This window comes from Megachile rotundata, chromosome 3 (assembly GCF_050947335.1).
Source record: "Megachile rotundata isolate GNS110a chromosome 3, iyMegRotu1, whole genome shotgun sequence".
In the NCBI taxonomy this organism is placed as follows: Eukaryota; Metazoa; Arthropoda; class Insecta; order Hymenoptera; family Megachilidae; genus Megachile; species Megachile rotundata.
The window spans coordinates 11,836,480-11,861,786 of NC_134985.1; the positions used below are offsets into that span (position 1 = coordinate 11,836,480).

The 25,307-nt window shown below is 35.5% G+C and overlaps 1 protein-coding gene across 2 annotated transcripts in view; it reads right to left on the reverse strand.

The window, feature by feature from the left end:
• Positions 1 to 25,307, reverse strand: part of LOC105662131 (UPF0489 protein C5orf22 homolog) — a 493,870-nt gene that overhangs the window by 98,824 nt on the left and 369,739 nt on the right. The window contains exon 4 of one of the 2 annotated variants that reach the window (XM_012282441.2): positions 23,125 to 23,147. The exons of the other annotated variant lie outside the window; for it this stretch is intronic. Coding sequence (XP_012137831.1) covers positions 23,144 to 23,147 — 4 coding nt within the window. The 3' untranslated portion in view covers positions 23,125 to 23,143. Of the gene's footprint in view, positions 1 to 23,124; positions 23,148 to 25,307 lie in introns of those variants that run through there. 2 annotated transcript variants of the gene reach the window in all.

Here is a 25,307-nt window from a genome sequence, read left to right on the forward strand (position 1 = left end):
CCAAGTTCCTTCAGTTTTCTTCTTAAATTAAAATTGGATGATGGCATAGGTATGTCTTTATTATTAATTATTATTACCCCTAATAATAGCAGTGGCAAGTGAGCATGATACTCACATGTGTTCAACATATGTGACAAATTTGAAGACGTTTGCCTCTTCTATAAAAATAAATATCTGTCATAATAAACGTTTTCTCAGTTTTCTTCACTAATTAAAATTTGAAGATGTTTATATGGTCTAGATATATCCTGAACATGAATAATTACTGTTTAACAATAATAGAGAACAAATGAGAATACACTCACATGTGAATAATGTGTTTAACATTTGACGAAATTTAAAGAAGTCTTGCCTTGTTTATTATTTTAAAATTCATCTTTCATAATGAACTTAATATTTATCTTCCTCAGTTTTCTTTTCAAATTTTATACATAGTAACGTGTTTAATGAAATATAAAAATTTACACACGCGATCAAACCTGACAAAAATGGTTAAATATGGTACGATATATTTTTTCCCCAGGATGTCTAAAAAAGGTTATACGAAGATTGATAAAATGACTGTCCCCTTATGGCTGATTGCTGGATATCGTGAGATACACTCTTTCGAAGGTTTGCATAACACGAAATTATCGGCGAAAAGTGACCACGCTTTCTCGCGGTCACACGGACATGACCCAGTTTCGGTTACGCGTGAAAAAGAAGAACAAGAGAGGGTGAAACGCTCGTCAATGGCCCATCATCTTTATACCAATGACGATTTCACTTCCATCAGCAATTATTGAGAGGTTGCGGTAAATCTCGCGTGACTGCTACCGTTTGTCGACGTCGTGGTTTGCGCGTTTTGATTAATGAAATGTGTTGGGGATTTTTCAATCGTTTCTGCTATTCTTTTTCTCGTCGCGGCACCCTTGCGAAAATTATCAACGATATCTTGATGATGAATCTTAAGGGTGAAATGTAGGGTAAAATTACAATAACATAAATAATATTAGGATATAACGTTAGGATAAAGAAATAAAAATTATAGTAAAATAAATATTACAATAGTGCAAACAATAGAGTAGACACTATAATAGTAATAGTAGAATTAGAATATTAAATGAGGATAAATAATAGGATAAGCAATACAATAATAGGACAAACAATATGATATATAGTACAATAAATATTAGGATAAGATAAATAATGGCATGAATATTGCAGTAAAATAAAAAATAGGACTAAAAATTACAAGAGAAAGAATGGAATAAAAAACAGAATAAACAACATTATAAATATTACCATAAGATAAACAATAGGATGAAGATTAAAATCAGATAAATAGTAGGAAAAACATTGCAATAGAATAAATAATAGAATGAACATTGCAGTAGAATATATAATAAGACTAAACATTACAAGAGTAACAAAGGGACAAATAACAGGATAAGCAGCATAATAAATATTACCATAAGATAAATAGTAGGATGAAGATTAAAATAGGATAAATATTGCAATGGCATAAATAATAGAATGAACATTGCAGTAAAATGAAAAACAGGACTAAACATTACAAGGGTAACAATGGGATAAATAATAAGATAAATAGCATACTAAATAATCCATAAAATAAACAATAGGATGAAGATTAAAATAAGATAAATAGTAGGATAAACACTGCAATAGAATAAATAATAGAATGAGCATTGCAACAGAATAAATAATAGAATAAAAATTACAAAAATAACAATGAGATGAATAATACAATAAATGTTATTTAATATTGCAATAAGATAAATAGGATAAATTGCTATAATAGAATAAATAATAAAGTGAAAATTATAATACAAACAACCCCAAAGATATAAAAGAAAATGAATATTTTGTTTTTTATGAGAAAATTAAGTTTTAAAGTATTAACCCTAGGAAGGTGGATACAACTGAAACATTATTAAATGTAGGTTTGAAGGCTGAATTCTGCGTGTCTGGTAAGTTGACATGCGAGCGACTAAAAAGAATGAGCGACATGGTTCTTTTGATTTAATACACCAAAGGTAATTTGCATACTAATTATGAGCGAGTTAAAAATCTCATCAAGTCTTTATTCATTTTCTCATGTGGTTGTTTTTACCGAGTGTCGTTTAAAAATTTAATGATATAATCATTTTTAATTGTGGAAACATAGAAATGTAAGAATGTCTACAAATATAGAAACATGTAGAAACTTTTTGTCATTCTAAAATTTGAGGAATGGAAAGAAAAGGTGCAAATGTGGAAAGTAAGAAGTTAGAAAAAGTTAGAAATTTCAAAATGGTAAACTTATAAATTTTCAGTGAATTTGCAAACTTGATAATCTGTGAATACTTGGTTTATTTAGAAATATGGTGATTTTAGATGTTCAAACTTTTGAATCTTCATGCTTTCAAATTTGAAAATTTGGAAATTAAGAAATTCTGTAATTTAGTAGTATAGTGGCTTAGAAGTTTAAAAATTTAGAAATTTGAAATATTAGAAATTTAGAATATTAGAAATTTGGAATATTAGAAATTTAGGATATTGGAAATTTAGGATATTAGAAACTTGGAATATTAGAAATTTGGAATACTAGAAATTTGGAATACTAGAAATTTGGAATACTAGAAATTTGGAATACTAGAAATTTGGAATACTAGAAATTTGGAATACTAGAAATTTGAAATACTAGAAATTTGGAATACTAGAAATTTGGAATACTAGAAATTTGGAATACTAGAAATTTGGAATACTAGAAATTTGAGATATTAGAAATTTGGGATATTAGAAATTTGGAAACTAAGACTTAAAAATTGATAAATGCAGAATATTAGGAATTCAGAAATTTAGAAACTGAGGAATGGAGAAACTAAGAAATTCAGAAATTCAGAAATTTAGAAAGTCACAAACCTGGAAACTTAAAAGTTTACAAACCTACAAACTTCCAAATTTACAACCCCCAAACTTCTAACTGTATTTTAGTACATCAAAGATTTATAAATATAGTGATACAGAAACGGCAGTTTGAAAAATTGATCGGCCATCAGCGAGCAATAAAACCGTTAACACGTCCATGGACCGCGTTCTTGCGGGCTCAATTGGCCATCACTGTTCAGAATCATCATGAACAAACAACAAATCCTGATTCAACCTGTGACGAGTGATTCCCACTGACGATACGGGTAATAGTCGATCCATAACGCGAGCACCGCAGTTTCCTGAATGCAGCAACGGGTCCTGGTGACAAATGGCCGCGATCAGGGTCGCCAGCGATAAATTCCAAGCGGTATCGTTGCTCGGCCACGACGTGCAACCGGTTCGACCGATTCCGGATCACGATGGTCTACGGTTTACCCGATCGCGGAAGATCGATCGATATTAGCTGATAAATCCCATTATTAATGCGGTCCGAGCAAAAAGCTGATAAATTGCCGACGAAGGGCGAACGCTGAGCCGCGTCGGTCTCGCGTTACAAAACGATCCTTCAGCCTCTCCTCGAGCACAAATTTATCACCGACGATTGTCCACGATTTTCACCATTCTAGATACATTTTTGTCTTCAAGAAACTGCATCAGAGAACGCTAGACACATTGTTTCTTTGTACTTAACACTGAATCTACCAAACCAGTCAAATGACCGCTCCACAAGTTTCTTATTATAAGGTACACATTTTGTTAAAGTACATTCCTTGAAATCAGCATTGATCAAAATAAAGAATAACTGTGTGTACTAGTTTATGTTTCGTCGTTTGTTTACTTATTTTTTAACTTCATGTTTAATTTCAAGTACACATTATATATCGGTTTAGTGTAAATCAGGTGCAATCTAAATATATCTGAGCTTTCGAATTCTTTGAAGATTCGATACATGAAGAAAAGTGTGAAGAACTTTCAAAGATTGTTGTACTTCTCGTTTACCTACATATGGAATTCCCCCATAAATATTTCATTCTTCAAACAGCAAAGGATGCATTGTTCAGCACGTTTAACCGCACTCCTCCCACTCATTCAACCTCCCCTTTCAATATCCGATCGAAAGAATTCCGAAGCGAAAGGGCTGCACGCAACCCTTAGCCGCGTGTTCCGAGCAACAACGATCGAGGCACACGTGTCAACAAGACAGAATCGACGGTACACCGTTATTACCTACCGCCCTGAACGGCTATAGTTTCCCCTCTAAAACACCTTTCTCCCTTCTTTCGAAACGGAGACTTGACCTGAATCGCGGCATATCGCATCTATCACGTCGAGGAATCGCGACGAGACACGGTACGTACACGTGTGGTGCACGCACACGGCCATTTTGTGTCGTCGGTGTGTTGGCCGTTGTGTGTTCTCGTTGGCGTGTTGTTATTGCATGGCGCAAGTCGAAGCTGCAGCCGGCTGCAGGTGCACCGCTTCTCCACGCTCGATCCGGAGACGTTTCGGTGTGCATTGTGATCGAATGATATAATAAAGGCTGAAGCCCGTGGGAAACGGAGAACAGAACCACCTGACGCACCGTCGCCACCGACGTAGAAAGCCATCTACAACGATAGTCCATGTGACTGGGACTGCTGCTGTAATAACTCCTTTTAGACAACGAGTCCGTTTGGAAAAGTGCTTGAGGAGAATGAACAGTTTGGAAGTTAGCGTGTGAGAAACCTTGCTTTCATCCTATTAGCTGCTGATACTTTTGCAGAACACGAATAGATCTAAATTGATAATAAAATACAATAAATGAGGAATGAAACATTTATTGGTGAACTCGAAAGAAGCTAACATGTATTTGAACAAAAGCTTTGGTTCTATTTCTTAAGCCATTTTGATGCGTTCTATAATTCTCTTAGGTATCAGAAAAAGTTCTTCTTAATAACAATTTTACTGGTATAGTATTATTAGTATTTTTAGAGAAACTTAAAATCAGTTTATTCATTTTGAAAAATAGTACACTCAAAAAATCGTACGTATATCATTATTTAATTAGAATTTAAAAAAGTAAAAGGGAATAGTTGCGGAAAGATACAATATGGCGTCCACCGTGAACGCTGCGCGGGAAATTTAAATATAATAGCTCAGTTGTCTGGATAGTACAGATATTTACATATAGAAGAATCTAAATTTTCTTTTAATTATTTTTTCTGTTTAATAAACCACAGTAAAGATCATCTACAAGAAAAAATAATGTTATATTAAGAGTTTCTATTTTATTAATAGAGTAATATGAAACAACATACATCATAACGTCTATTTAACGATTTGACTCTGATTGGAATAATTACTTCATCGAGTACTTGTTCTTAGCCGTTCAATTTTATGGGTAATGTTGAATTTATGTTTTTCGTTTTCGTGCGATGTTTCGAGCAAACAGGCTGGTCCCCTTGAAGCTTTTATTATAGTAATTATTGTATTACATCATTACGTCGGATGTGGTAATATATTCATGTGTGTGCTCTTTTTAAGGTCCTGTTTCTGGTAATTATAGATTCAGAAATGAGTTCGTATCACGTACACACGCATGTCGCGAATAGTAATTATAATTTATAAAGGAATTCAAATTTAATTTCCATAACCATCGTATATTATGTGTCAATTTTTATATCATACGTTCGAAAAACTGCATATGCGAATATAATACCTGCTTTAGCCGGTGTAATAATGTGATCGAATAATTAGGGTAATAAAAAGACTGAAGAGCATATGTAATCGAAATGACGCACGATAACGAACAATTAAATTTCTTTTCCACCTTCAACGTAACTGTTCATGAAATTTAATAGAAAAGAAAAACGCAATCAAATGAGGTAATTTCCTTTATTAGGTTATTTCGGTGGAGATGAATGCAATAATAATTTATAAAATATACTCGTAATATTTTTAAATGTTAACGTATGGTAAAGAGAAAAATTATGTTTGATTAAATTGTTCTGAACTGTTTCTACTCAAAAAATGAACGACATGTGTGCTCTACAGTAATCTTTCTGATTTTTGTCTACAATGTTTCTACAAAAATTATATTTCAATTTCTGCGTAACATTTTGCCTCACCAAATTAAAATTCGATGAATTTTCATGGAAACACCACGCAAGAAAAATGAAAAGCACACGTGTCACATGATTGAATGATATTAACAGACAGATGATACTCGTCCCTCGCTGCATTATGAATTAGAGATATTATTTTCGGAGGGGGTGAAGGAAGATTACGGGTATACACCCACAAATTAAGGTCACTTCCATTGTCATTTTTACTTGATGAGCTCTCGAAATACATAATTGAACTCATAACTGAATATTACCGTGACCATAATGACATGGAAACGGATTGCAAGGACCACCGTAGTTGTACCAGAAAATCGACTCTAACTTAATATAATTAAATAATATTATTTAATCTCCTGTCATATATCCTATGAGATATCCTCCTAGGATAAAAGTGATAAATTTTAGGGATTATTTTTTGGATACGAGAGATCTCTAAAAGTACGAAAAACAAATCACGATCATACTCATAGATCTAACGAACAACCATGCAAAATCGATTTGCAAAATTGATTTTGTTTCACCAAAATATTTTTGCAAATCAATATTATCTAATACGGTCAAATATTATCTAATGAATGTTACCTAACAACCCGCGTTATCTAACAATAAAACGTTAGCACACAATCGTTACGAAAAACAAATACTCGAAATCGCAAACAGTCGTTTCCAGCTTCGGTCAACAACAGATCCATATTTTCATGGAAATACGCTTGCAGAAGTGGAATTGTGCATGAATTTTTGTCACCTCCCACGATCGATATACGAGGAAAGCAGCGGTATAATCTCGCGAGTCAAAACCTTCAGGAGTTATTCGAACCGTTTGCTCGCAACGGGATATCGAGGTGGTATCCTGCGGGGCACTGCGTGGTGCCGTTGCGCTATCATCCGGAGCTTTCACCATCGTCATCATCATCGTCATCTGGCAGCTCCTATTCTTACGGCCGCTGCTCTTAATGGGTCGATTCGTCATAAGTCGTTTCAACACCTTAACCGACCCGAGTATCGATTCGGACGAGATATCGCCAGATACCTTTTTCACCGAACAGAAGTTATTGTAACCTTCACACTTGATGCGATACGTAGTTTCTTTCTAGCTACATCTGTTGTATTATAGTCTTGTAGTACATCTAGTATAGTCAGCATATGCTGATAATTATATTGGATAATTATTGATAATTATATAGGATAAATATACTGTGTGACTTTCCTCAATTTGATATGGTAACAATATCCCTAAATTCCTGATTATGACACTACTCTAGGTATACTCTAGGTACACTCTACTTTGTACATTAGTACAAACTTCCTCTTGTACTTAGAAAATGCGACTGACTTATATCAAAGGCTGATTCAGAGGCTAATTTCAAATATGCACATTGGTTCCAATATTTTCTTTGCAAAATCATTTGTATATCCAGTAGCATATAAACTTCCAAACCTAGAAAATGAAGACTTTGAAACAGATCTACCCACATTCAGTATTTCAGCTCCACAGCTTCGAACCACTGAACCCTCCAGCAGGTCCCCGCATTCACTTTCCCAGATTAGACATCATCGAGATAGCCGTCGATTTCCTCTTCCACGAAGCGTGTAAGATAGCCAGTGGTTTCCTAATCCAGAAGAATGGCACAGCCGAGTGGCACAATAGCCCCGGTAATTTCTACGAGTAAACCGCGTTTACATATGCATACAAAGCCGTGGCCGCGGTGCGACAATGCCGGCACACAGGCAGGGCATCGATTTGAGAAAATAAAAGCTCTCTGTCGGAGGACGAGCTGCAGGAACGACGACTATGACACAGCGCAGCGTGCACGTCCATAGAAATGTCGCGTCCCCGGGGCGGATAGCAGCGGCCGTTTGTGTAGCCGCTTCGGGGCCGGATTAATAGCCCTTGTACTTCTCCTTTAGGCCGAGATACCGTTCCTTGCACCTCAAGTTTGCCGCGTAATCGAACCTCGTATCCCGTTCCTGTACGCGAACGCTGACAATTTGCAACGCCAAATAGGGCCGCTCATTTAACGAGCCCGCCTCGATTTATTTGCTATTTCAACGAAGCGTCGATACTGACGATCGATTCACCGAGAGCGCGGGGATTAATCACCTGGATGTATGGTTAAAATGGAAATTATTAACTTATGTAAGGGATTTTTGTTTAATAGGGATGTATAGGGTGTTTCATTTTTATAGCACTGGATTATGTGATGGGTTTTTAGTGTGGTTGAAAACGAGAAGAAAATGTATATAGGGTTGTAACTGCTGTGTTGTAAGATTATAACAGGATCAGAAATGGGATTGTTGAAAGAAAATATACAGGCTGTTTCATTTTTACCTACCTGGGTGATATAATAAGTTTTCCTTATGGTCGAAAAGGAGAACAAAATTGTATACACAGAGTCGTAACGGCTTGATTACAAGGTTTAATACGATTAGAAGTGTGATGGTTGAAAGAGAATATACAGGGTGTTTCATGTTTATCCACCAGAATGATATGATGAATTCTTACTAAGGTTGAAAAGGAGAAGAAAATGGTATATATAGGGTTGTAACTGCTTTGTTGCAAGGTTATAACAGGATTAGAAATGGGATTGTTGAAAGAGAACATACAGGGCGTTTCATTTTATCTGTACAGACGTTTATTACTACATATTAAAATAAGAACGAAATGTCATAAACTCATGGTTACGAATGCTTTGTTACAAAGATACAACAAAATTAAAGGTAGGAAAGCTGAAAGAGACCGAATAATAATCCAGTTATTTTAGTATTTTTGTTGTAACTTATGATAAAACATGTACGGTTCTATATTTATATTGTTAATCATAGAAGATACCGTAAAACGTCTTCTACATTCTTTATATAACGCTATCTGGATATATGACCGCCTGATGTATCCACTTACATAACCTCAAGCTGTAGAGAGATTTATAATGCAGCGCCGTGTAGCGGTCGTGATAGCAATTACAGTGTTATATTGTCATACATTTTATTTGTAATTTGTGGCTCTATGAAGAGTACATTCTGCTTTATTTAGAGAAACATAAGCGCAGAACAAAACTAAACAAAATATATTTAAACATTAAACGCTTTACATTCCATTAAATAATTTTCATTTCACCCCATCTTTTTCTGAAAAACACATCATCCCTCAACTTGTCACATCTCAAACTATATTTCCCCAAAAACAAGTACCTCCTAAATCAACTAAGCAAATAATCTACTGGTCCAGCTCCTAATCAAAGCAAATGATCTACTGGTCCAGCAAATTACAAAAGAATAATCGTGACAAAAACAAGAAACAATTTCGTTAGCCCAACCCATTGTCCAGCAACTGTTTACACGTGCGTTAGCGAAAAGCAATTTACAGTTGTAGATTTAAACACGCCAATTACGGATCTCTTTCACATGCAGCGAACATTCGTTATTCCAAGTATGCACAAGGCGGCGCGACCTTATGTATCGTTCCCAAGTTGGCAGCGACAATTCGCAACGCCAAATATGGCCGGTTGTTTAATGCTCGTCGGGCTTGTTTATTCGATCCGTGGCGTACAATTGAATTGCGGCCATTAAATCGAGCCGGTAGGACAGCGAGATTTCCACGCAGTGGCGAAGCAAAGGGCCGCGAACGTGAAAATTCAATATTTTACAGGAGCCGATAATCTGCTCGGATACGAGGCTCTTTATTTTCCCTCCAAGCGGAATGCTGTTCGTTCTGCGTGTACCATTAGCCCATTACCAAGCCCACGAAGACGTATGACTCTATTTTCCAGGCTGAAACTGAAGGCACAATTTGCCCTGTCAATGAAACTTATTATACGGCCGCTGTTGAAGAACGTTGCCCACGATTTAGCGGGAATTACTGACGAATTATTATTGTTTAGAGAAGCAATGATCTTGGCTGTTGAAAGCGGAGCTGTTCAAAGCTGTATGGGTGCATCGGAATAAAGTGATGAGAGTAGTAAGGATGGATGCAGACGGTTTTTTGGAAATTTTTTTGTAAAGTAGTGAGTGGTATGCAGAGGATCTTTTGGAAATTATTTTGTAAAGTAGTGAGAGGTCTGGAAATTTTGAGATTAGAAAATTTAAAAAATTGTGAAATTCACCATTTCGAAGTTTAGACATATACAAATTTCATGAATTGCAAGATATACAAAATGAAGGGTGAAGATTTGGAAATCTGTAAATTCTTTATGTTTGAATATTTGAGATTTCAGAAAATTTGGAAATTTCAAAATTCATAAATATAGACATTTAGAAACATGGGAATTCAGGTGTTCATTAAATTGCAAATGTGGAATTTGGAGGTTTGGAAATTGAAGGAATATAAGAATTTAAAAATCTGATGATTTAAATACTTATAAATGTACCAATGTCCAAATTTCAAGGGTTAAAAATTTTCAAATCTCAGAACGTGAAATTTTTTAATTCATAAGAATTTATAAGAATCCATAGAAATTCATAAAAATTCACAAAAACGTCAAAAGAATTTTGAAAATGCTGAAAAGTTCATATATTTGATAAAAGTCATAATCATAAGAATAACAAAATTACAATTAAAAAAATGATACAATCACAGAAATCATAAAATCATAATCTTACAATCACAATCACAAAAATTATAAAAATCAAAACCACAAAAAAGATAAAATAACCTTCCTAATAATCATTACAAAAACAAAACCCCCATTAAACGTCATCACTCAGCACATTAAAAGCACTAATAGATCCATAAAGAAATAAAAAAGAAGGGAAGCATCCTACCGAGAATAAACTCATCATAAATGTATCCTCGCGTCTTATGGGATATCAATTACACCCTATATTGCCGTTGGCGCGAAAATATCATTAGAATCAATAACAGCAAACCACCCTGCCCGAGGCCATCCCTCTCAGCTCGCGTACTCGCGATTCAACCCCCTAATATTTCCCTTCGAGGAGTTTCTGTGATGGCGCTGTCACTCAATGCCATTGTGTTCTCTGTTTGGACGTGCAACGAAACTTTTTCTTGTCCTCTTTCCGCCGTTTGCTTCCCTTCGCTAGCGGAAAGGAATACGGGCTAAGATCTACCCCAGGAATTTTACACACTCGGAACAAGCTTTTCATTAACAGTCAGGGGTTTTAGTTTCGAAGAAATGAATTAGTTTAAACGAAAAGGTTTTGAAATGCTGAAGGATTGATATTTCGTTGAGGAATTTAGGGGGTAGTTTCTATTTTATTGGAAGTGGAATAATATTTTTTGTAGAATTTGAAAATCAGAGATGAAGAACATGAAAAATTTTGTGTGAAGATTTTGAGAACTGAAAAAATATAGAAAAATAAAAATCTCAAGATTTAAAAGTCTAGAAATTGAAAATTCGTATATTTGCAAATTTAAAAATTAGAAAATATAAATTGAAAAACTTGAGAATTTGAAAATTTAGAAAGAATTGATTGAGTGATTAAAGAACGTAGAAACTCAGAAAAGTAAAAAAATAATTCACGAATCAAAAGATTTGAAACTTTCATTACACGATACTATAAATGTGAAGTAGACAGCAGTATTCAGCCCCATTCCCTTTTCCCTCAAGACGCAGATCTTCATCCCTTTATTTCGCTCTCATCACTCAGCCATAAAGCAGAAGCTCATATTTTCCATATCTGTCGTCGATTTCAGAGTAATATTTTTCCCGTTGCAATGACCCTCAGGACTTCTCGGTCTTGTCAAGTCGTTGGAAGAAAACGCGAAATCCAACGACACGGTCGCATCCGAGGATTCAGTTCAGGAAGGGTGGAACGAGAAATTGGAGACGTGTATACGAGAAAAATATACGTGGCCTCAAGGTCCAAGGGGCTGCGATGTTGTCTTCTGCAAGGAGGATTTGCCTTCGAGGAGGTTATGGTGGCCAGAAGGGGGAAGAAACCACCCTGCTAAGCCCTCATGATTCCACGAGATAAACCCCCATATTATGTCGCCCGAGATAATACGAAAAACCCACTGTCAGATGTGCTTCCTTGTGTACGTACATAAATGTCTACGTATACTGGGTGTCATTAAATAAAAAAGTAATCATTTAATACAAAAATATTACAACTTTTATTAACGAGTCTTAAATTTTCACTGACGAATATTCGAAATACTTTCGGTGATTTTTATGTTATTTTTATGATTTTAAAGGATTTATTTTATTTTATTATTATTACAAATAAATATTAATTACGAAAACCTTAAAATATTGATGATACGTATTAATCGTTTGAAACTTTTGTTATTTATTTTTAGCACGATGCTGAATTTTAACTTAACAATTTAGTAACAACTGAACTTAATAAAACATCACTCACATGAAAATCCTTTGTCACATAAAAATCCTCGACTCATATAAAATAAAATCAACAACATTTATACATAAGTACTAAAATTTTTCATCCCCTCATTTGTAGAATAATAAAAGAGCTCGAGCAATTTGAAGAAATGAGACAAACATCGAGTGAAAAGAAAAGGGTGCATTTTAAGCAATGAACTTCAATTTTTTAGAGTATCACGCACATCAGTATATTACAACAGCTCTCGAAAGCACCCTTCAACAAAAAAGCTACGCGTCTTACCCCATCTAGTTCTTTTGTTTCCGAACACCCTGTGCGTATACATGTACATGCACAACGATTTCACGGATGGTATGTTCAGGATAAAAATCTACGGAAAGAAAAGACCCGTCTCGACAAACAAAAATAATGAACAAACATAATCGCACTCTATTCGTGTTCAACGTGTCTCCGAAAATAATTTTCGTTTTATTACAGATATATTTTATGGACATATATTTTATCAGTCTTGTATTTTGCTGGGGTTTGTTTTTTGATGGAGTTATTCTTTACAGATTTCTATTTTGTCGAAGATTTACATTATACGGGTGTAAAATTGGTAGACTTGTTCTTTAGAAAGGGTTATTTTGTTACAGATTTATATTTTGAAGTTGTTTGTTTTATCAGAGACTTATATTTTGCAGTCGTTTATTTCATCACAGATTTATATTGTACAGTCGGCCATTTTGTCATGGACTTATTTCTCATTGACGTCCATCTTGTGATCATCTATCTTCTGACAGACTCGTATTTTACAGACATTAATGTTATTTACAAAATTATAATTTGATGACATATTGAAAGTAGAGTTCTTTAAGAATTTTGTCAAGATTAGTGCGATATTATTATTTTCGAAGACTCCGGCATAAGAGTATCTCTTTCTCAATTTTAACAATAAAAATTTCATTTGTATGAATCATATAACAGCCGTCCTTAAATTTTCAAACACTGTAAATAGACAGTGTAAGATATAGACAGTATAAAATAATTTATTCAATTTTTCTGTCTCAATATTTCATGATAAAATAAAAATTGTATTACAAATGCAAATGCAATAAAAATAACTTTGGATAAAAATTAAAAATTAGGAAGCTGAGAAGTTTAGAAATTTAGAAATACAGAAATATGGAGATTGGGAAATTAGGAAATTGGGAAGTTGCGAACTGAGGAAGTTGGGAAACTGGGAAACTGGGAAACTGGGAAACTGGGAAATTAGGAGATTGAGAATTTCGGAATTTGGAGAATGGTGAAATGGCAAAATGGCAAAATTAGAAAATTGACAAACGAAAAAATTAGGAAACTGAGAAATTGGGAAACTGGGAAATTGGGAAACTGGGAAACTGGGAAATAAGGAAACTGGGAAATGAGGAGATTGAAAATTTCGGAAATTGGAAAATGGCAAAATGGCAAAATTAGAAAATTGACAAACGAAAAAATTAGGAAACTGAAAAATTGGGAAACTGGGAAATTAGGAAATTTGGAAACTGGGAAATTGGGAAACTGGGAAATTGGGAAACTGGGAAATGAGGAAACTGGGAAATGAGGAGATTGAAAATTTCGGAAATTGGAAAATGGCAAAATGGAAAAATTAGAAAATTGACAAACGAAAAAATTAGGAAACTGAAAAATTGGGAAACTGGGAAATTAGGAAATTTGGAAACTGGGAAATTAGGAAACTGGGAAATTGGGGACTGCAAAATTGGGAAATTGGGAAAGTAGGAAATTGGGAAATTGGGAAACTGGGAAATTGGGAAATTGGGTAATTAGGAAACTGGGAAATTGGGAAATTAGAAAATTCTGAAAATGGAATATCGACACATTGTGAAATTAGGAAATTGAAATACTGCAAAATTATAAATAAAAATTAAAAATTCACCGTATTCAAAAAATTTCATAATAAAATTCCGAATAAATTTTTACAGTCAAACAAAAGTCCTCACACTAAACCTCAACTTAGCAACGTGACACCTGATGTTGAGAAGAGTATAATTTACTGAACGTATATATACGCTGTTTATAAACGGCCATCCGTCTATAAGACGGATAGAAGTGCCTCAGCTTTAGCAAAGGGGTTGAATATAAGATTACTGCTCAATAAAAGTTTCAGTTGGTTTAACGTGCCACTCACCGTGCTAAATTTACATCGAAAAAAAAGGTAGAAATAAATGATGGACATAAAACGAAAACAAGAAATACAAATAACGCGATCGTAGAACCACTCGAATTTACGACAGAACGTTAATCAGCACGAACGATTCGCGCGAGCTGCGTTAATCGAAAAATAATTTTGCGTGCAATTTCGCTGAATTAGTAATTTATTTTATAGCCGTCTGGGAGACACGCGGGACCTCGTAAAATGGCCGCAATAAAAATCGAGCGCGAACCCACGCGAAAACAAGGAGCGACGTAAGCGGATCCGAAGTCGTCTAATCGTTGCTTTCGGCGATAAAATTTCGAGCTTAGACATCGATCTTGATCTCGGTCTTAAAGAAGATTCCACGACATTAATATGAAGAAATTATAGGCGCGATATTTTGATCTTCTTTCTTTTCAAGAATTTTATTTCAAACACTGAATATTTTTCATAGCAAGCATTTTTTAAAGAGATTCAGTATGATTTTTTGAGTTTATGCGATATTTCGTGTGAACGATTTGTAAAAGACAAGGAGTTTGTGGTAGTTGCTTTTGTTTTCATTAACAATTTTATTAATACGGCTTTTGTATTTTTGAATCGTTTTCAAATTGGTTTAGTGTAATGTTTATTTGAAACTTGAAAATATAGGAATTTGAAGATGTAGAAGAAATACCTTAGAAATCTATAGAAATATGGCATGTCTATAGAAATTTGAGAATTTGGTAATATGAAGGGATAGGGATTTTTAAATTTAAGAATTTGATAATATATAGGAGTTTGGAGACATGGAAGATTGAAATTTTAGAATTTGAGTAACTATACATTTGGAAATTTGGAATTTTGGAAATTCAGCGCTAGAAGAATTTGGAAATATGGGGATTTGGGGATATGGGAGTTTGGAATTTGATAATTTCGGAATTAATACATTTTTAGATTTAGAAATTAAGAAACTTAAAAATACGAGGATTAGAAAATTGGGAAATCAGAAAACTAGGAACTTAGGAATTTAGGAATATAGAAATTTAAGAATTTAGAAATTTTGGACTTTAAAAATTTAATAATTTAAGAATTTAGGAAATTAGGAAATTGGGAAATTAGAAAATGGAAAAATTAGAAAATTGGGAAATGAGAAAATTAGGAAACTAGGAAACTGGGGATTGTGAAATTGGAAAATTAGGAAATTATGAAATTGGAAAATTGGAAAATTGGAAAATGAGAAAATGACAAAATGACAAAATTGAGAAATGGTGAAATTGAGAAATGGTGAAATTGGTAAATTGGGAAATTGGGAAATTGGGAAATAGGGAAATAGGGAAATAGGGAAATGGGGAATTTAGGAAATTAAGCAATTATGAAATTGGAAAATTATGAAATTATGAAATTAAGTAATTAGGAAATTCGGAAATTAGAAACTTAGAAAATTGCGAAATTAGGGATTTGGGAAATTGGGATATTGAAATATGGGAAAATTAGGAAATTAAAAAATTGGAAAATTACAAAATTGCAAAATTGCAAAATTGCAAAAGTGAACAATTGAAAAATAAAAAAATTGAAAAATCTCGCGTTTAATCGCCAAACATCGCCAACTCCGCGATGCAGTCAATAAAACGTGTTCGACAACCCCAGGTCCAAGGACCTTCGAAAAATCTCCACCACCAAGAATAAACGACATAGAAATAAAATTGTAAAAGCTGGTCATAAGAGCGCAATTATTGGCGCGAAAGCCGTATACGAGGCAGAAACGCGAAAACTCGGACGTTACGGTCGCGATACAACAAACGACGATTTTGATTGTCGCGTTAATGATAGCCTCACGTGAGAATAAGGGCCAATGAAACGCGGGACGTTAAAGTTTAAGCGTGCTGACACGGGGCCAAGCGAAGAAAGGGCCGTGAACGAGTGATCCCCGAGGACCACCGTGATCACGACCCTGTTTACGAGGTTCTTCGGTCATTAACAAGCAGGGCGAGAGGGGGCAGGATCGCGAGGGTGGTTGTCGAGATAAAAACGGGCCGTTCCACCGGAAAGGAAAGGGAAACGGAAAGAGGGGAGGAGAGCAAAAATCGTAACGAGGAACAAGCTGGTGGGCAGCGGTGCAATCGGCTGGTCCCGTTGAAATTCAACTCGCCTTTTTATCCTTTCCCGACGCGACTGATATAGTTTAGGGCCGCAATAAAGGTGGGACCGGGCCGCATCGATTTACGGCTTAATTAAACGCACCACGTCCGACGAAAAATCGTCGAAACGCCGCTGTTTCCTTAAAGTTCTTTAAATACGAGCCACCATGGGATCGTTTATGGCTATGAGCCGGTCCCTTTTTTCCCGTTTGCCACCGATAAAAATTTCTTTACTTCTGGCTACCCGATGCCGGAAAGGATTCTTCGCTTCGTTGATTGTTTGGGTATTCTGCAATTATTGCGGATGCTTGGATATTTTTGAATCGTAAAATTAATTGTATGGCTACAGTTTGTCAATATTTTGGTTTTATGTTTTACATTGTTAGCTCAAATATTTTTGGGAAATATTTCGGGTATTATTGCGGATGGTTGGATATTTTTGAATCGTAAAATTAATTGTATAGTAATAGTTTGTCAATATTTCGTCTTTATGTTTTACATTGTTAGCTCAAATATTTTTGGGAAATATTTCGGGTATTATTGCGGATGGTTGGATATTTTTGAATCGTAAAATTAATTGTATAGCAATAGCTTATCGATACTTCGTTTTTATGGTTTACATTGTTAGCTCAGATATTTTTGGGAGCTTTATAAACAGTGTAATTTATATTTTATTAACTTTGTGATTCCATTGAATTAAAAATCTCTCCTTCCCAAAATCATAATTTCGGACACGTAAGAATAAATTCTCGTTCAAAGAAAAAGTTACTCCCGCTTCGAAAATATCTGGAATTTATATGCAAAGATTCTTCGAAATAATATCGAAGAGGTAACCGCCATCGATTACGCAAAACAAGCATCCACCCACTTCGCTTCCGCAAAAGTAACCAGTTTTCTCTCGGTCTCGAAACACGTTTACCATCTTCCTTATAAACGGTGCCGCGGAAGCGAACGGAGAAACGAGCGAAAACATAAAGGAGGAGGGTTGGCCGAGGAGGGGGAGGGCATAAAAAGCGAGTCGCAGAGATGCAGGTCGCATCCGGCCCAGCTCGTCGCCTTCCACTCCCATTTGAATAAAAGCAACGATAAGCACATTCTTAGAGTCACTCGCAGTTCTGAATTGTTTCCGCTTCTTAAATCCCCGACAAATTTATTATAATAACTACCCTTAGCCGACGGATCTCGCGGCTCTCCGCCTCCTCGCCGCTCCGGTAGCAGCTCGTTCTCCGCTTTCGTCTTCGCGAGAGATACACTTCCGTCTTCGTTCCGCTTCCCACCGTCCCGGTAATCCTCTCCTCCTCTTCCAGCTTTCTTTTTTCGTTTCTTTTTCTTCTCGTTGCCGAGAGAACTCCCTTTTCTTCGTGGCCGCGAGGCGAAAGGAAGGATCGTTTCCACGAATAATGCGTTCGTTCTCCGCCACGCGGCGGAGGAACTCGGGATAACGGGCCGAGGCGGAGAAGGGAAGGGCATCACTTGCAATATTCCCGGTGAAAACATTACGACAACGAGTTTCGGCCTTTTTACGCGGGGCTATTCTAACGGCGCGGTGTTCAGCGGCGCCGGGAACGACGCTCTCTGTTTTCCGCAAAGACGCCCGGTTTTTTGTCGCGGATTACGCTCGCACTTCGCGGGAAACACGAACGACCCGCTTTGCAAAGCACTCGTCGAAGCGTTAATAGAGTCCCGCACGGTTTTTAGACAGCGATCGTTTGCGGAGAGGAAGAGTGGAATAGCGATGCTTGGATTCACGTTTCGCTTTTTGAAACTGAAAGAAAGCCTTTGCGGTGCGCGCTGGTTTAACGCGGTAGCAGTTTTAGATGACTGAGCTCGTACGGGTTGTATTGAATACAGCTGTTAGTCATTGTATCTTAAATAACCTGTAAATTATATAAAATAATAACATAATCTATTTATTTTCTTAAAATAAGATAGTAACAAATATGGCTGATAATTGATATAGTAGATACAGATTATAGTTGACGCAGTTGATGGTTGATATAATTGATAGTTGATGTAGTTGATAATTGATACAGTTAACAATTGACACAATTGATAGTCGATACAGTTGACTCCTGACAAAGCAAATAGTTGATATAGTTGATAGTTAGTTGATGCTTGATATAACTAACAGTCAGTATAGTCAGTAGACACTACTGTTAATAGTTGGTATAGTTGATAGCTAATATAATTATTACAATTAATGGTTGCTACAGTTAATATTCGATATAGCCAACAGACGAAATAGTTAACATTTAATGTAAGCAATGGTCAATATAGTAGGTTGTTAATATAGCCAATAATTAATATAGCCACTAATCAATATAGCCAATAATTAATGCAGCCAATAATCAATATCGCCAATAGTTAATACAGCCAATAATCTATATAACCAATAATCAATATAGCCAATAGTCAATGTAGTCAACAGTTAATACTGTAAATAGTCAATATAGTGAATAATCAATACAGTCAATAGTCAATTTAATCAATAATCAATAAAGTCGATAATCAATATAGTCAATAGTCAATACAGTCAATAGTCAATAGTCAATAGTCAATTTAATCAATAATCAATATAGTCGATAATCAATATAGTCAATAGTCAATATAGCCAATAGTCAATATAGTCAATAATCAATATAGCCAGTAGTCAATGTAGTAAACAGTTAATATAGTAAATAGTCAATATAGTCAATAATCAATATAGTCAATAGTCAATATAGTCAACCATCAATATAGTCAATAGTTAATATAATCAGTAGTCAATCTAGTCAATAGTCAATACAGGCAATAGTTAGTACAGCCAATAATCAATATAGCCAATAGTCAGTACAGTCAATAGTTAATATAGTCAACAATCAGTATAGCTAATAGTCAATATAGTCAATATTTAATATAGACAATAACCAATATAGCCAATAATCAGTATAACCAATAGTCAATATAGACAATAGTTATTATGGCCAATAGTCAATATAGACAACTGTTAACAAAACCTATAATTTATAGAGTCAATAGCCAATACAACCAACAGCATATGTAGTCAATAGTCGATACAGTTAATACCTAATATATCCAATACTTAATAAACTTAAATTTTTAATATACTCAATAATTAACATAGTGAATTTTTAATATAGTCATAATATATTACGTTAAGCATTTAGCTTGAAAATATTTTTAATTAAAAATTAATAATGCAACTTTGGAATATTTAAACTGTTAATGTACAGAAAGTATTTATACCTTATTATTATTCATTCATGTAAAATAATTTGACAGAATTATGGACAAATAACTAAAAAGAAATATAACGATAGTATACAAAATTAAAGGTACTGAAAACGTAATTGCATAACTAAGAACCAGTTTTATATTAATGTTTTAAATTCATTTATGCAAAATTAGCATCGTATTTCATTCCAGAATCAAGTTACAGTGCCACTCGGTATTTGGCCGATAGAACCGTCTCATAAAATCTTTTAATTCTACCTCTTTTATTCTGTTCTATCCACTTCCGTTCCCCTTAAAATACGCTCGTAATTCGCGCGTAAAATATTCCCTAAAATTTTCCCTCGAGAAGGGAACGCCCCGCCGGAAAATGAGGACGCTTCCGCGAAAAATAACGAGCCAGCCTCTTTTCAGTTTACGCTTGTCGACCAAGAAAAAACCAGCGTTTAAAGCACCCCGTTCAACAATGTTCCATTTGCGGCCTGAAAGATCGGTCGAAAGAGAAGTTAAATAATCCACACGACAATCGTGAACGTTGAGATGCAGAAAAGTTGTTCTACAACAACGGTCAACGGGGAACTGCACGTTTCGCTAGCAACAACGATAACTCCTTACGAGATACTTAATGTAAAACTTTTCGTAGTTTACTCTTAATATTTTGTTCACTTTTAGTATTCCGTTTTCCTTTCATTCTTTTTTTTTTAATGTTCTATAAACGTTTAACGCGTTGGTTAAACGCTTCTTTATTTGTAAGGTTATTGTTTGGATGTGTTATATTAAGCTAACAGTAAATTTGAAAAAAATTAATAATTAATATTTTAGGAAATTTGATAAAAATCAGTAATAAATGTTTGAGTAGTAATATTTTAGATTTGATGAAGTTAGAAGCTAATATTTTTTGAGATAAGTATAAAATTACTTCAAATGGATGGTCTAATATTATTTCATTATAAACAGTGTCATATACAAGTTGAATATGTGAGAGGTTTAATATGAAGACATTATACAGTCATCTGTACTAAAAAAATTAATATGAGGACTCTCGAAGATCATATGTGTTTAAAAAATTCATATGAGGACACTTCAAGATCATATGTGTTTAGAAAATTGGTATGAGGACATTTCGAGGTCATCTATGTTTAAAAAATTGATATGAGAACATTTCAAAGTCATCTATGTTTAGAAAATTCATATGTGGACCCTTCAAGATCATATGTGTTTAGAAAATTCATATGAGGACACTTCAAGATCATATATGTTTAGAAAATTGATATGAGGACATTTCAAAGTCATCTATGTTTAGAAAATTCATATGTGGACCCTTCAAGATCATATGTGTTTAGAAAATTCATATGAGGACACTTCAAGATCATATGTGTTTAGAAAATTCATATGAGGTCATTTCGAGGTCATCTATGTTTAGAAAATTGATATGAGGACATTTCAAGGTTATCCATATTTATAAAATTAATGTGAGAACATTTCAAGGTCAACTTTGTTAAAAAATTAAGTTTAAGGAAATAATGAATAAAATTGTGCTACGTAAAAACTGCTTAAATAAAATCGTACATTCACGTCTTCACATATCTATCAATATATGCTAATTCGCACATATCTTGAAAACAAAGCTGCAAATTACAGAATGTTCAAAAACATCTCTTTTGACCTAACACACATAGTACCTTTTTTATTTAGTATAATATACTGCAACGTCCCCACATATTGATTTCGTAAAAAAGTACGCAGTCAAAGGGTTAAAGACATCCAACTAAATCCCCGTTCCAGAAAGCTCCTAAAAATAAAGGGAAGCACGTCTGTCTCGTTAGTCCCCGTAAGAAAAAATCCCCCAGAAGACAAGAAGAAGCAACGTATCGAATCAATTGGTGGCCAAGGGACGAGGAAGGAAGGCGCGAAGGAAACAAAGCAGGAACGGGATTACGCGGGAAGAAACGCAAGAAGGTGGCGCCGATGGAGGTCGTGAAGGGTTCGGGGGCCTCCGACGTGGTATTTACGACGTCATTTCCTCGCTGACTGTCAATAATTTCCCTGGGGGATGTGGAAGACACCGGGTCTCTCTCGTATGCCGGCTTGCTTTCTTTCTTACCCGCCTTCCTCCTGCTGACGTCGCCGCATCCCCTTTCCACCATCAGAAGCTTCCACCTCCTTCTCACGCAAATTGAAAAGCCACACCGGCTAAAGCCGAGACGTTCTCGAGATACTGTTTCGCGGAAAAGTAATATCGCGCAGATGGAATGAGATTGCGACGGATGCTACGCGATACATACATTTTTGATAATTTGTCTTATACATCTCATACATTGTTACCCACGGCTTACGTACATTAAACGTAAACGGAAACATTAATTTATATTACTCTTCGTTTCGACAAAAATGCAAGTCATCAATTTAACCCTTGACAGGTGTGATACTCACAGTTCACATGCGATTTTAATCAAATTTTAAATGTATAGCAATTCGAAGTTTAAGTCCAATTATAATCTGCAGGGTTGCTGATTAATTGACAAAAGATTTTCACTTTATAAATCTTTGTGACATATTTGAACCTTATTAATATTGTAGCGTTGTATACTTAACAACACATATGTCAAAGGATTAAAACAAATGGTATCATGCACGTCATATGTACGTAGCGACAGACAGTAAAATAATTTAAAAACTTATTAAAGCTAATTAAAAATCAACTACTTATTAAAAATAAAATTTTTCAAGTGGATTTCAGAATTACTTGAAGTACACAGAATTTTCAGAATTTCTTAACTTTTATAATAAAAAGAAGAAGGTGGCGTGTTGCAACGTTAAAATTGAAGAAAGCAGCTGATCCTAATGAGGCATCTCCTTTAACTAATTTGCAATCAGCGCCCTCGTGGCCGACTCGCGAGGGTCGAAGGAGAACAGAAGCACCTAAGTTTCCGCACTTTCGCTGTCCCGAGGGTTGGTTTCATGACCCAGAACTCTTTAATTTCTCCGTCCCTTGCTACGGCGGTATCCCCTTTAACTCATTAGACTCAATCAATTATACGAGCGTACGGTTACAGTAGCCTCTTTTCCTTTTCTCCTTCGTAGCTCCGTCTCTCTCGTTCTGATTCCAGCAGCCCTCTGTCGTCTCGCTCAACAACCCTGTCTTAATCCCTCGACCGAGACCCCGACTGGTATCCCGAGATACCAGGGTTTACCAAGGTAAACCTCTTAGCGTCGCGACGCCTGCGAGTCAAGGTCACGAGCACCGCGAACAGAGAAGTTGGCGAACTCGATGAATGGCCCAGCATTGATCGATCATACGAATCTTACCTGCAACAGAAAACGTGTCTCGAGTTAAGGGGTGCAAACAATCTTACTTGCAAAAGCAGAGGAAAATAAGGGTAGCAAATTGATACGGTTGTATTGATTTCAAAATGTCACATTTTTGTTAGGGAATATTTATTCAATTTATGTGTTAAAGACCTTTCTCATTGTAGTAATAACTGGTTAACTCTGATAGCGGTGTTATCGACATCGTGCAGCAATTATGATGTAACCGCAAGATATCTAAACTTATTTACCTACATTAAACTATAAACATGTATAAGATACTGTGATTAATCAGTAAGTTTCTTAGGTAAAATCAATTACAACCGGCGGTCACGTAATTTCGAGCGCTTACGACGATCACTACGACCTGTATTTCACGTCGAAAAAAGAAACAATCGAATAAGAAGGAAATGGGGTTGAAGAACATGCGACGAGCCAGCAGAGTCTTACAACCTTCGTTATCCTAATCTACCATAAGCACACACGCACACACGCACGAGTCTGGCACAGAAAGGGGGACGCATTATGGCAGGGTGGGCCATTCGTTTTCTCCACGACCAGGTTCGTAATGTCGGCCGATAAGGCCCCGATAATCCACGGTCGCGTAGTGTGTTAGCCGGCAGTTAAAACGTTATCGTCCTGCATCTCGTGTTATTCGTCAGGGCGTGACGAGTGGGTGGAATTTTACGTCCGGAGGTCTCCTCTCGGTCTCCACCGTTCTATGCTGAAATAAACTCGATAATGTGAGCTTATAACGCTGGATATCCGTCCCCGATCGGCATTACGATCGACTTAATGAATCGAACGCGTGTCATGGCTCGCGACCATCGTAATTATACGTAACACACGGACAAATTAATTTGCCTGGACGCTGATCACACAATGCGATACGACGGAAACGTGATACTGGATAACGAGGGTGCGATTCCGTTGTGTGCGTTTGCATTTGCATCGAAAAACGTGTGCTGCTTGGCCAAATTGTTGGAATAAGATCGTCGGTCTTGTTAAATTGATATTAATTGTTTGGGACAGTTGCTTCTGTTTGTGATGGTAATTCAGAGTTAATATTGTGCGATTTAATTTATTTATTAACACTAGACTTACATGGAATAAATACTGAGTGACTTTTGGTGCTATTTAGATTATTTATGCAGCAACTGTAAAAATATGTTAAACGAAGCAATTCATGTATACAACCGTTCAAAATATGGCAGACATATCCACATTTTGATTGCCTAGCTCTAATATGGATTCTGTATACATATTTGTATTAAAATCTAAAATAACACATTTTTATTATCATGAAATATGTATTCTTCTTCATAACACTTTTATATTTATTTTTTATATAACACGTGAAATAAAAAATGTTAACATGATAATCCTTTTTTTTTGTTGTAACATTAAACCACTAATTTCTATAAAATTTTCAATCATTTTTTAATATCACCTTTGAATCATGTCTTAAACATTGAACTACTAACTGTAACCGCTTTTCACTTACTAAAACCATAATTTTGAATTAATTTTTAGTATCATTTCTTTTGCAAGAATTGAAATTAAAATTAAAATTTCTAGTAATCTATTATTCATTCAAGGCAATTTGAAATTCCAACGAAATACTGAATTCCAACAAATCTCGTTGAGGTACTATTCAATTTCAGCACGGAATATCTTAATCTCGGCTGCACGTGAACGTATTCGTTTTCGTAGTAAAAAATTAGGGGTCGTGTTATCGGCTTGTTAATTCCGATAAGCGTTCCTCTTCTTTATCGTCCGCCATTATGGAGAACGATAGCGACGCGACGAGGTTAGTGGCAGGAACGAAGAACCAAGGGTGAAAGATTAACGAAATAAATATGACATCGTTCTGAGGCTTGAGCCGCACGCGTTGTTTCACGCTCGACGCGATAACAAGGCGTTCGCCATTAATTACCGTGCTCTGAAATTATTTAACGACCTTCCTGAACCGACGTCGGCACGCAAACCACCGACACCGCTATGAATTGATCGAACTAATTCGTCGACGATCTGTCTGTTTATGAAACTTCCGTGTATTCCGACGGAAGTTTTAATGGAAACCACTGCTTTTTCACGATAACAATTTTGTTGCCTTTTGTATCGATGTAAAACGGGATATTTATATATTGCAAGAGATGG